General features: G+C 43.0%; 1 protein-coding gene across 9 annotated transcripts in view; it reads right to left on the bottom strand.

Annotated features, from left to right (window-relative positions):
• Positions 1-13,611, bottom strand: part of DYSF (dysferlin) — a 1,254,081-nt gene that overhangs the window by 728,244 nt on the left and 512,226 nt on the right. For all 9 annotated transcript variants that reach the window (XM_069632290.1, XM_069632293.1, XM_069632296.1 and 6 more), the window contains one exon: positions 8,415-8,539. In XM_069632290.1, the coding sequence (XP_069488391.1) occupies positions 8,415-8,539 (125 nt within the window). The remainder of the gene's footprint in view (positions 1-8,414; positions 8,540-13,611) is intronic.

The raw sequence follows: 13,611 nt of genomic DNA, 5'->3' as shown, positions 1-13,611 counted from the left end.
GTCCTCAAGGGGCGAGATCATCACAGAGACCACTAACGCAGGGTCTGGTGCATCCTGAGGGCATCACTTCATGATTTAGAGATGTGCTTGTGGGTGTGGAGCCAACTCCTGCAGCATTCTCGCTACCCACGAATTCTGAGTGTGGCCGGAATCTGCCCACACTGTGCCATTTCCGATGGCAGATCCTGTATCCCAGAATGGCACCTGAATTGTGCACTCTCTAATGCACCATGCCAATAGCACATTACTGTCTGCATTGTGCCCTCGCCCGGATATGCCTCTGCTCCTCATCAGCATGGATGCATAAAGGCCAAAACCTGTGAAGAGGTGTTCACTGATCTTTGAACTCAACGATAAATATCCCTTGTGCAATTTCCAGTTGGCCAGACTGTTTCCATTGGATCAAGGTGTTGCCTACAGGTTAGTGGACATCTAAGGAACTGCCATGGAGAATATTCCAGTTGCATTTTCTAATAAGTTATTGATGACTGATAATGGCATCCATTCATTTCAATCAGCATTTTCATATAACCAGTATTTTTTCTGCAGTTTCTTTTTCATGAGAACATTATAGCCGATATCCATAAATCCATATGCTCTGATTGGAACAGTCCCACTTAATTGTATGGTAATCTGGATGGCGTATTTTGTCTTTGGCCTTATAAGAACATGATATGAAGGTCACCAATGTGATAGGCGGGTAATTAAGACCTCTCAAGTGAATTTCCTATTTTTTTTAAATGTTATCAATCTTTACACAGCTAGTTCCACAACAATAACACACTAATAATATGTACTTACATTTAGAAATTATTGTCTCTGGGTCATTTCTATTAAATATATTGCACATTATTAATCCAGGTACTCAATGGTTGATATGCCAGGGTCTTATAGAGGCGAAAGAAAAGGAAAAGAACATTTCCCTGTTTGTTTCTTATTCTTACATTTGTAATTAATGTATTTATTTGGTATCAACTGTTCACACAGAACCTTCAGCACTAAACAAACATAGAGAACGAATATACAAATTACATCAGATATACAAATCACCTGACACTACATATAATAAATCGCTTCTAAAATACTTGTCCTATTTCAATTTCAATATTACATTTTTGCGAAATCAATTAATAGTTTTTCCATAAGATAAACATGTTTGAAAAAAACAATGGATCTAACCGAAACCACAAAAGGACAAATTTCATCAGTTTTGAATCTGATGTCATGGACCCATTTACAGTAGTGGGATTCATATAACGGTGCAATGGAATCACATTGCATAGTAAATGCCTTGTGGATTCCTTTCCTTCACACAGAACCTACAGTGCCTCTCAGATCTACTAATGCCCAGCCCTTAGTGCTTCTTGTTTTCTCAATCAGATATTTTACTATCCAGATGTTAGGAGTAATTCCATGCACTGCCCTGAATCCTGTTGGGGAGGTAAAACATTACATTCCTACACCCATTTATAAATTGCTCTTAATATAAGGTCAGTGAAGATTTTACTAATAACATCTTGCATGGCTATTAATCTGTAGTTTTCTGGGTCAGTTCTCTGGCCTTTTTTTTATATCAGGATTATATGTGACAACTTCTATGAATCGGATATAATAACCGTTTGATATATCTTCTCAAATAGTCGGTTCAATACACGTGCACACAGAGGCGGGTTACGTTTAATTATTTTATTTGACAGCCCATCAGGCACCGGTAGTGCGTAAAGAGGTGATACAACGAATTAGGTTTATCTCTTCAAAATAATCAACGCAACTGGTTGTATATCCCTTCTCTGCCTTAGTTACCAGTTGATTGGGACCATAATACATTGTACAACTGTGCTCCTTCCACTGTTCCCCCGCGAATGGATTCACTTCTCCCGTGCTACTGTAGGTCACATACTTATTCCTTAGCCTCCAGAAATTAATAGTATTGTTACTTCACAACGTTCTATACGTAAACTGCCATGGAACCGTATTTAGTGAATTTTAGTGGCACACAGCCAATTTTAAAATTTGGTTTTCAGGTTAATTATTTTTATCCTTTTGCTGCATGTATCCATATTTGAGGGACTGGAAACAGCACGTAAGTTTCTTTTTAGATCCCTCTTTTTACAGCCAATACGGGCATCAAATGTTCTGTACCGAGGGGCATCAGTACATGCTGTTGTTTTAATCATAGTTCTGCCAACCAACTGAACTGTATGTGTTAGTCTCTCAATAATCATATTGCCATCCAGCTCTTCCCAGTAATGATTAAGCAGGCGATCTGAGGTAATTACACAGTTTCATTTATGTGTGTTTCCCAGATGCCATATAATCGATTGCCTTGCAGGTTAAGCGAATATTCCCACGCGTATATCTCATGACGATTGCATGATGATGTGTTTAAACTGAATGTGATTCTTGCATGATCACCTTTTGGGTGTAATGATAGCTTTGGATTTCTAACAGCATTTAGCGTCATACATGCATACTCTATGTTACTACACCTCTCCCTGTTGCTCACGTGCATGTCTGTGTTGGGCCATCACCGTATATGCTGTGTAGCATGTTTAGGCCAAAGTTTGCAAAAAAATGTAATTACTTTTTGCCCTTTTCCACAAACTTATCTGTGTAATGAGCCAACAGAATATTCGAAGTAGTAACAGCCTTTGTTTCATCACAGTAGGCATTAAGGTTTCCACATACAAAAAATCCCTATTGGGTTGATCCCATTGCCATTCATTAATCACGTTTGTTTTATATATAGCATTATTGAATTAGTTTGGTTTCCACCAGGAGGGTCATATACTGTATTCAGCCACATTTTTATTTGCTGCAATCCATGACCCGATTCATGTTCAAGTCCCATATGTATTTACCCGCATACTATATTATCATTCTTCAAAACCTACTGTGTATTCCTTTAATGGGATGTGGGTCTTTTCCCCAATAACAATCCACCACTCAGGCATCCTAACCTACCCCTCCATGACAAGAGGGTAATTACACAATAACGCTCTGTGATGAATTGTGATGAATCTGACAAAGACGTCACTGACTCCCCGGGGAAAGTCTTCCCACATGTGTTCAGGGAAGGGAAGAAGCTTTGTGACTTCAACCCGGGGGGTGGCTATCTGTGGGAGGACAACATAGGGAGACCAACCTCAGAGAATGCAGGCAGTTGATCTTGGGAAACACATAACAGACCCCTCCCTTGAAAGGGCTGATAGTAATAATACCCTATATCTGTCTCAATCCACTATGACATACTGTGCAGTAAAAGACTTTGAAAGCCATGAACAAATACATTTTGGTTCCCACAAATTAACTGTGCTGAGGAAGAGGACAAGAGCAATGCGTATTAACAACAGCTAGTAGCCTGTGATGAGGTCTAGTCTTTCTGATCAGATGATCCACACCGGGAAGTTTAAAAGTTGTAACAAGATTGAAAGATGTTGAATCTCCTTTCTCAATGCTGATCGAGAAGAAGAAGCGTTGTGGAGTGCAGCAGAGCAGAAGAACGGTTGAGTAGCAGGAGAGACAATAGACCGGGAATACAGCTGGCATGAGACACTGGGCAGTGGAAGCTCCGACGTGAATACAAGAGCCTGAGAAGACCGGAAAGTGCTGGAGACGCTGACGTGAAGAGAAGGAAGACTGCTTCAGCAAATTCCACCCACAGAGGACACCGAAGCAGCCTGAAAGTACTGATTAGCACAGGCAAACAAAGGGAAACACTTAGGCGCTTCAGAAAAAAGTGAGGACTCCATTTAGAGAATGTGATTAAGGGATTAAGGGATTGTAACAGATAAACAAGCATTGATTATATTGTAAGAAAGAGACTGGGAGAAACAGGAACTCCCATACAGGGGAAGTAATGAAGTAAGACCAAGCATTGACAAGAGCCAACTGGGACGTGTCAAGGACCCAATATTGCCAGAGGGGAAAACTCTATGAGGTTTGGCGAAGTCCTGGCAGGAGAGTATACCAGGTACACTGAAATCAGGTCTGGAGCTCAGACCTGATTTCCCTAAATTTCCCTAAATTTCAAATATATGCATGTGAGAAGTCCAGGCAGGAGAGTCCGCCAGGCATGTGAAGAGAATATAAGACTGTAAAGCATAATGCAAGTAAACTTGAACAATACCTGGCAGGAGAGTATACCATGTACACTGTCTGGAAAAGATTAAGACTGTACATATGTTGTTGAACCGTTCTGTCAAGAGAGGGGATACTATTTGATATCGTGAGCCATATAAATTGATGTCTTAAAACCTATGGTTGACAAGAGAGGAAAAACCACACCTTGATGTGTGCAAACCTTGTGAACCAGAGGAAAAGGTAATTCTTTATTTTGTGGCAACATTGAAGGGCGTGAGGATCTATTGATATCTTCAGATGCTGTGTTATCAAGGAATTGTGGAATTCTAGGGGAAGGGAAACCCTTTCATCTCCTTGTGGAACATTGGTTGTTTGTTTCCTTTTTGCACTACTTTGTAACATTAAGTTGAACTTGCAAAATATAGCTGCAAGACGCAGTTAAGAGGACATGTGCCCTTCCACTTTATGACTAGTTTAGAATGTGAGGGTCAGCTTAGGTTTTGGACACAAGACAGAGGACTTTTACTTTTGGACATCCTGACACTAGTTATTTCAGTTGAGGCAGGGAAACCTCTTAAAGTTATAGTGACATGTAGGTTTTCCTCCAACCCCTTTTTCTTGAATAAACGTTTATAGCAATGAAATCATACCTCTGTGTCCGACTAATACTCACTACCCATCACACCATCCATACAAATGTTATGTAGCAACAATGTTTCTTCAAATGCAAACACATCATATTGGGAATTATAATCAGCCCCTCTCTGTCCATTGTATAATATGCATGGCCTCTAGTATTCCAAGGGAAGAGGCTGATTGAAATCATTCTCGTGCTAGGACCTAGTCTTACAGCTACTCGACAATAGACCATCAGGTAGCCAGTCCCAAGTTAAAGGTGGCCGTGCCTCCATCTGATGCTCACCCAAAGCCTCACTATAACTCTCTTTTTGCCCAATAGTAGAGCATGTAACTTTAATTTCATTTGAAAAAAATTGATGCAAATGTTACAACTACTCAGAATTTCTCTCAAATTAGAAGCCAATTTTCATGAATGATGGATTGTAAGTCATAGCAAAATCATTTGCATGAGATGTGTAGAATCAAATGTAGATTTATTGTTGCTTGGTGTCCATTCGTCTGCTAGAAAGACCAGGTCGTTATCCTTGGATATCAATAGATGTAGCTGGGGAATAGTGTGTAGTAAATTTAACACAAATGATAGATTGAGGGCCTCCACATTCGTTGATGGAAATAGTGCAACCATGGATATTGATAGATGGTCATGAGAACTGGAGAGTTTTTAGATAACAGGTTTCTCCACAACTTTAAGCCGTTTGGCGCAAGTTTAGATCTCGGTGCAATGGGTGTGACTATAAGATCGGTTATGCTCTCCTCTTCATCATAAACACTGAAGATGGTTTCCTCGATCTCCGGTTCCACCCTAGTTGGGTCAGTTATCACTGCACCTGGCGGGAGCACTAGACGGACTTTGTTATCCACTGCAGCCAGACGCTTCACCCATGCATCCAGCATAGCCACCACTTCCTCTGTTTTTTTTCTTAATTTTTTTCTTTCTCTTATGTTTGATTACATTCTCATTTTGAATTTCTACTGTTTCAGCTATTATAACCTGCACCAAGATCATTCAATTCATCGATGAAGACCTACTTTAATTAACCTCTGTCATTGCCTTTTTATTTTTCCTTGCTTTTATGAGTTTTTTAGCGTCTTACGCCCAAGACCTTTGCTTCCCCCTTCATGGGGTCGGTCTGGGCTCAAATCTGATATGGTTCTTGTAATTTTTTTGATCCAAGGTTTTAGAATGTTTCAGAGTGTCAAAAGTAGTTTCTGTCACCTGTCCGAGGCTATCTGCCCCTTCAATTTCCTGTATGAAGTGATTGGTGATTACCTCTGATTCTATAGTCTGTGCCACCACACTCTTTTGCAGTATTGATGAATGAGGACAATTTCCTTCGTTTAGGCCCTATGCTGCTTCTAAAATTAGTTATGGAACTTGATGCTTTTTGATCATTTCATTGTGCATGCCGTCAAGATTGAATTCATGAAAATCTGCATTTGATTAGATGCAGTCTCAATTGATGAAGTATCATACGTATACTGTATGGAGTTCCGTGTGACATCTGTAAACTGGTCCAGATTAGGGGATGCCGACATATTGGACTCTATGACGCTAGATAGCTCTTTAGCTTGAGCGCTATCTGATTACGTGTCTCTAGCTGTGTTGGTTTCTTTCTGCAACTCCATACAGATTTGTAGTAGTGAATTGTTGTCAATTGGAGTATCCTCCACTTGCCATGTAGAAACTTTGACTACCTCATTTTGGCCACATTGAACATTTGATTCAATTACATCTATTGTCTGACATGTAACCATTTGTCAGATGGGGAAAAAAGATGTCATCTACTCACGTATGCTCAATATTCTGGGATTAGAAGCTTTCCCTGGCATATCTACATTTGATGCATCAATAGGAATGCCAGACTGGCGATTGGATGCTTCTTGTAATGGGTCTCTCGCCACTCTCCTTAAATTACATTTCATACTTGTAACCACTAAGCTCCCAAAATTGGATTTGGTAACAAAGGGTGTCATTACAAGATGGGCGGTAGCCATGGTGCTATTAGCACCATGGCTGCCTCCCATACCGTACCGTGTCCGGTCTTGTTCCATGGGGATTTACCGGTCAATTCCGACCCCAGTGAACAAACCATTCCCCTTTCCCATTTGAGCCCCCATGGGGGGATGGGGAGGGCGCTAATAACGGGCTCGCGAATAGCAAGCCCGTTATTAGCGCCCTGGTCCCTTAGCGGGACCCGTAAAGGACGTGTGGTCTGACCACACGTCCCTTAAGGTTCCCGCTAAGGGACCTCAGAATAGGGTGGTAGGGGATTACCGGCACTGGTCTCCTTACTGGTGCCGGTAATCCCTTATCGCCTACCTTGGAATGACCCCCAATGTGTTACCAAGGTTGGCCTGAGAAACACAAATAAATAGACTACCTTATAGGCACTGACCTGGAGTCAACAACTTATGTTCGAAGCTGGCTACTGACGATAAGAATATAAGATGTCGGCATTCACCACGCCACCTGCAGACTGCTGACTGCACTATGCTTGCTGCGTCAGTTTTTGTAACGAAGTGGGGAGGCGGCCCCGTAATCCAAGCCAGTAAACGTGTAGGCTGCCAAGTCACTCCACTCCCAATGCTGACTGCACTTTCTATCACACTTCGTACATGCACGCTACAAACACTGCGTCAGTTCTTGAAACGAAGCAGGGGCGTGGTCAGTAATCCAGGCCTGTAACCGTGTAGTCTGCCAAGTCACTCAAGTGTGTCTAAGACTAAAATCATGAAAATCCATTACGGCACAAATGCTGGAGTATTTGTATGGTGGAAAGGAAGGGAGCAAGTTGCGTCCACCCCTCATATTGGCTTAGAAATGGAGGAAAATGGGGTGTCACACAAATGAAAGATGTAAAAGACTTACGCAAGGCTTTTACGCTGTTCATGTGCATTACACAGGACCTAAAATCAGACCCTTAAGTGACTTCTGGTGTAAAAAGGATTGGTACTGTTCAGTTACTACCCATAATTGCAGAGTTTCTTAAATTATAGCTGTACCTGTAAGGTTTGCTTAATAAACCAAAAACAAAAATAACTAAATAATGTTATGAAATTTCAGAAGAGGAAAGAGTGTTTCTGCATAAGAAACTTTGTCTTTTGGTCAGTTTTATTTTTCGGACAGAATCAACACCAAAAGTTTCAATCAAATACCTTCCAATGAATAATAATAATTGTTAAAAGAAGAGCAAGAGGTCTAAGGGAATGAGACTCTGTGACGATTGGTCTTCAAGGAGCACAGGCTCCCTCTGTTGTGCAAGCATTAGCGGGCAAATGCGGTGGTAGGCCTTCTACTGTGCCATACTCCTACTTGCCCAAAAAAGGATGTGCAGGACCTGATCTTCTTGAAAAGCCCTCTCCGAACTCGCCAAACTCTCATCATTTTACGGAACGACCTCATAAGGCTCCTGGTTACCAGGCAAGGGTCCAACTACCCATCCACCAAAACTGGGTACAACATGTTGAGAGGATTGGCCACAGTGGAACTAGTTCATTAATCCTCAAGCAAGCAACAAGCTTGGACAGGGCCTTATGTACCAAGCAGCAATGATGGCCCATACTTGTTTTCGATGTCGCAAAGATTCATTGTACAACCAGCGGACAATATGCTGTGATTGCATTGTGTTTGTAGCGTGCACTACCAGTAGGATAGACAAATGAATAAAACAATGCCAGTGCACAGTACTCACCAGTTTGTCTAACGTATGCTTCAACATGTTCTGCACATCCGTCCTGTGGCTGATATCCTCCCAATACGATGACAGCACAACCACAGGCTTGACATTCCCCCAGGGGAGGTAGTAGTACTGGCAGCCTGCAAAACAGAAGGTAGATATCACTATGCCTGTCCGATAGCACAGCGAGTAGAGAGCTTGCTTTGACATCCGTGCAGAGCCTGCTGACGCAGGATCGAATCCCGGAAGGGCCAAACTCAGCCTTTCATCCTTCCGAGGTCGATAAATGAACACCACACACTGTGGGTAATAATAAGCAGCGCTCAGATGCGTAGCGCTATATAAATGCTAAATTATTATTAGGGATGGGGAGATAGCAGGATGGGGACGAGAATCACCGGGGTTGCACCAGAAGCATTGACATGAACGAGCGGGGCATTACACACATAACATACCCGGGGGGAACCAGCCCTCCCTGACTTGTACTCCTGCTGGAGGTTTCTCAAGATGATGGTCTCTTCCCTCTGCTTATACCACTTAAGTGTGATCAAGACCATCGTAATGCCTTGGTTGGATTGGAAAATACTGTGCGCCCCCCCTAAAGTGGAGTGTGCTTTTAATTCAGTTGAATAGTTCATGTTTATAGGCTGCCATCGGCCAATGGAGCATGTGTTTAGCTCTAAACTGGTGAAATTAATAGAAAGTACTGAAGCATTAAAGGATGTACTGGCAAGCACCATTAAAGTGCCGTATATTATCTACCTACAACCCTGAGCCACCAGGCACAACTGATCAAATCATCCTTCCAAGCTGGCCAATATCCCCTGCTTCAAAAGTAATGCTGGCATCCAAATGCCAATGGAGCATGTGTTTAGCTCTAAACTGGTGAAATTAATAGAAAGTACTGAAGCATTAAAGGATGTACTGGCAAGCACCATTAAAGTGCCGTATATTATCTACCTACAACCCTGTGCCACCAGGCACAAGTGATCAAATCATCCTTCCAAGCTGGCCAATATCCCCCTGCTTCAAAAGTAATGCTGGCATCCAAATGCCAATGGAGCATGTGTTTAGCTCTAAACTGGTGAAATTAATAGAAAGTACTGAAGCATTAAAGGATGTACTGGCAAGCACCATTAAAGTGCTGTATATTATCTACCTACAACCCTGAGCCACCAGGCACAACTGATCAAATCATCCTTCCAAGCTGGCCAATATCCCCCTGCTTCAAAAGTAATGCTGGCATCCAAATGCCAATGGAGCATGTGTATAGCTCTAAACCGGTGAATTTAAAAGCAAGTACTGAAGCATTAAAGGCTGTGCTGGCAAGCACCATTAAAGTGCTATATTGTCTACCTACAACCATGAGCCACCAGGCATAACTGGTCAACTCATCCTTCCAAGCTGGTCAATATCCTCCTGCTTCAGAATTAATGCTGGAATCCAAATGCACATAAATGTGAGACCACATCTCTGTTTGCCAAACCGAACGCCCCCCAAACCCTCCTTTAAATAAATGCTAGATAGTGCTGTCATCAAACGCCTGATCCGGCTAAAGATATATTGCCCCCTCATTGCACTCATACCCTTTACTCCGCAGAAAGGGAACAGAATTTGTTTCCCTTACAAATTTACCAATAACTGGCCTCTTTGTTGCACTCATACGCTACTTATGCTGCAAGAGCTCACCCTTCAATTGCCTCACCCACCAATCAGCGAATTACCCCCTCATTAAATTAATATCCCTACCTATGCAGAAAGAGAACAACCTTCTAGTGCCTCACCCACCAATCAGCGAATGACTCCCTCATTAAATTCGGATCCCTACCTATGCAGAAAGAGAACAACCTTCTAGTGCCTCACCCACCAATCAACGAATGACTCCCTCATTAATTTCAGATCCCTACCTATGCAGAAAGAGAACAACCTTCTAGTGCCTCACTCACCAATCAACAAATTACCCCGCATTAAATTCATATCCCTACCTATGCAGAAAGAGAACAACCTTCTAGTGCCTCACTCACCAATCAATGAATTACTCCCTCATTAAATTCATATCCCTACCTATGCAGAAAGAGAACCTTCTAGTGCATCACTCACCAATCAACAAATTATTCCCTCATTAAATTCATATCCCTACCTATGCAGAAAGAGAACAACCTTCTAGTGCCTCACCCACCAATCAACGAATTACCCCCTCATTAAATTCATATCCCTACTGTTAAGGAAGCCCAAATTTCCCAAGTATGCCAGAGGAATTGGAGTCAATCCGAATCAGCCTCAATGATGAAATGGACAAAGTGCAAGGCAAAGCCCAGCTTTATTATCATCCAAATAAAGCAGGAACAGCATACAAGCATTACAATCTCAAAGGTCTTGGAGAGCAAATACAAAACCACACTTTACATACCATGAACACGTCATATATGGCATCATAACAGCATCACAAGTTACAAAACCTACTAGAATTGGGTCTGGTTAATGGGTATGGCTACATATAGATTGTATCTCCTCATATATCTGACGTCTCTAAGAAGTCACATTACCAGCTGCACCTCCTCAGAGGTATTCTTCCCTTCCTCTCCTTCCCCCAGAAGCTCACTGTCTCCCGAGCCCTGGTTCTCTTGAAGCTGGACTACTGTAACAGCCTCTATCTTAATCTGCCTGCCTCCACTCTCCGCCCTCTGCAACTCATCCAGAACAGAACTGCGAGACTTGTCCTTGGCCCAGGGACCGTATCTCTCCAGGACTGAAATCTCTACACTGGCTCCCAGTGGCTGCGAGGATTAAGTTCAAAACCCTCTGCATTGTCCACAAGGCCTTCTGGGGCCTGTGGCCTAAATACCTTCAACTCTCTCTTCCTAAATATCTTCCTTCCCGAGCCCTACGCTCATCCGTCTCCAACTCCCTCAGGGTCAGCCGCTTCTCGAAGCAACGAGCTGGGGGTAGATCTCTCTCCGCGGCAGGGTCCTCCCTCTGGAACAGCCTTCCTGCCTCCCTGAAACTTGAGGAGAACCATCTCCGGTTCCGGAAGCACCTCAAAACCTTCCTCTTCACTTCTGCTTTCTCTCTCCCTCTCCCCTGCTAAATTCTTCACCAATACTGCACTGATTCTGCAACTGGGCCACTCTCACCGACCTCGGTCCTGGGCCCAGTCACTCTTCACTTGCACTGCCTCCCTGGCAACCCCTGCACTGCGTGACTGTCTCTGTATCACTACAGCCCCCCCCCCCAGCACTTGTCTGCACTTACCTTGCACTTGCCACCAGCTGGCCCTATTTATTTATTATTTTATTTCTATTCTACTTATTTGTACTGCACTCCGCCCCCCTCCCCCTTCCCCTTGCACTTTTTCCCTTCCCCTATCCCTGCACTTGCGCGGTCTGAATGACACCTGGCCTAGTAGGATCGTTGTCTGTCTTCCCCTTGTTCCACCCTCCCTGCCTCGTCGCGCCTTGAAACACTTGTGTATAGGCGCGTTACAAATGCCTTATCATATCATATCATAGGTGTTACTGATTTGATTGGGTTAGATTTATCTGATGCCTCTGCCTGAGGCCACCCTTACTTCGATAAAGGTAGAAATGCATCATTCCCACATCACTGGATTGGTTGGCATATGATACGATGGGTGGCATGACACTACAGAGTTTGATTGTTGGCATCTTTAAGTGCTTCACCCACCAATCAACAAATTACCCGTCCATTAAATTCTGTTCCATGTCATTTCATGTCATTTCATCGCGGGATGTTTTTTCGCAGGGTTTTTTACCGCAATTTTTTTTTCTGAACAACCCCATCGAATTTTATTTTTTTTGGGTGGGGGGGTTCCACCCCAACCCCCCATTTTCAAAAAAAATGAGATGGGTTTTCCCAAAAAAAAATTGCAGTAAAAAACCCTGCGAAAAAACATCCTGCGACGAAAGGACATTGTACCTTAAATTCATATCCCTTCCTATGCAGAAAGAAGAGAGCCATCAAGCGCCTGATGAATAAACCCCAACATTGGTCTCATACTCCTACCTATGCAGATAAAGGGTAGTAGTCTGTGACCAGGCACTTTTCAGTGCTCCCATTCTCGGGTGTGCTTGGAGAGAAACGTGTATTGCCGAAAAACAAATAGGTTTAATACATGCATTAAGACATTAAGATTGTTTTTGCCAAGTACTAACATTCTTTTTTTATTTGGCACAAAGAGATCATCTTTTTTTAAAAAACCATGTACTCATATTTCATAAAAACATTTTGTACATTTTTTCACATTCAGTTTTTGTCCAAACATCCCTACTGTGTTTAGTTCTCCATATCATTTAGAAAGATGCACATGTTCTTTTATGTTATGTTATGTTATTTGGCATTTATATAGCGCCTTATGTATCACTGGTATGATCTCAAAGCACTGGTAGGTTGAACGCCCTCGGGAACGCAGGTCAAGTCAGTAGAGAGAGAGAGAGAGTCATATGGTGCATGAGTGCACCGGATATGTGTGCAGCTGGTGTGGTTGTTGCATGACAGCTGCTTCTTAGCGGTAGGTGTGGTGCTGAGGAAATCAGTTGGATGTGTTCAGTTTGGAGGGTGACACCCAGACTGAGTTCTGGCTGCGTTAGGCCTGAGGAGACGCCTAAGATAGCCGGTATGTGCTCAGCTAGCTGTGTTTTAATTGGGATGATGAGGTGCTCGTGGGGTCATGTTAGTATGAGAACACCTAGGCCGAATGTGTCATAGCATAGCTGTGTTCTAGTTGAGTGATGGTGTATAGGAGAGAGTAAGCGTCGTAGTGTGATAAGGTGGTTATCAGTAAAGCGACTGCGACCAAGCACGAGAGCAGGACAGGGGGGTGTACATAGCGGCATACATTTATAAAGCGATCCACTTCATCCTTTCCATCCATTCCATCTGTTCCATCCACTCCACCCACTCCATCCACTCCATCCGCTCCATCTGCTCCATCTGCTCCATCTGCTCCATCCTTTTCGCCCATCCCATCCTTTCCATCCACTTCATCCGCTCCATCCTTTCCATCCACTCATCCGCTCCATCTTTTTCATCCACTCCATCCACTCCATCCTTTTCGTCCATCCCATTCACTCCATCCATTCCATCCATTCCAATTATCAGAAAAGATTAAGAGAAAAGAAAGATCATAGTGCAGAAAAACACTTACTAACATTAAAGGCCTCCTTACGAGTATGGAGGTAGCCATGGTGCTATT

This window comes from Ambystoma mexicanum, chromosome 6q, assembly GCF_040938575.1.
Source record: "Ambystoma mexicanum isolate Mex_15411 chromosome 6q, UKY_AmexF1_1, whole genome shotgun sequence".
Classification (NCBI taxonomy): domain Eukaryota; kingdom Metazoa; phylum Chordata; class Amphibia; order Caudata; family Ambystomatidae; genus Ambystoma; species Ambystoma mexicanum.
The sequence above is the reverse complement of the archived record's forward strand: the minus strand, read 5'-3'. Positions and strand labels throughout refer to the sequence as shown.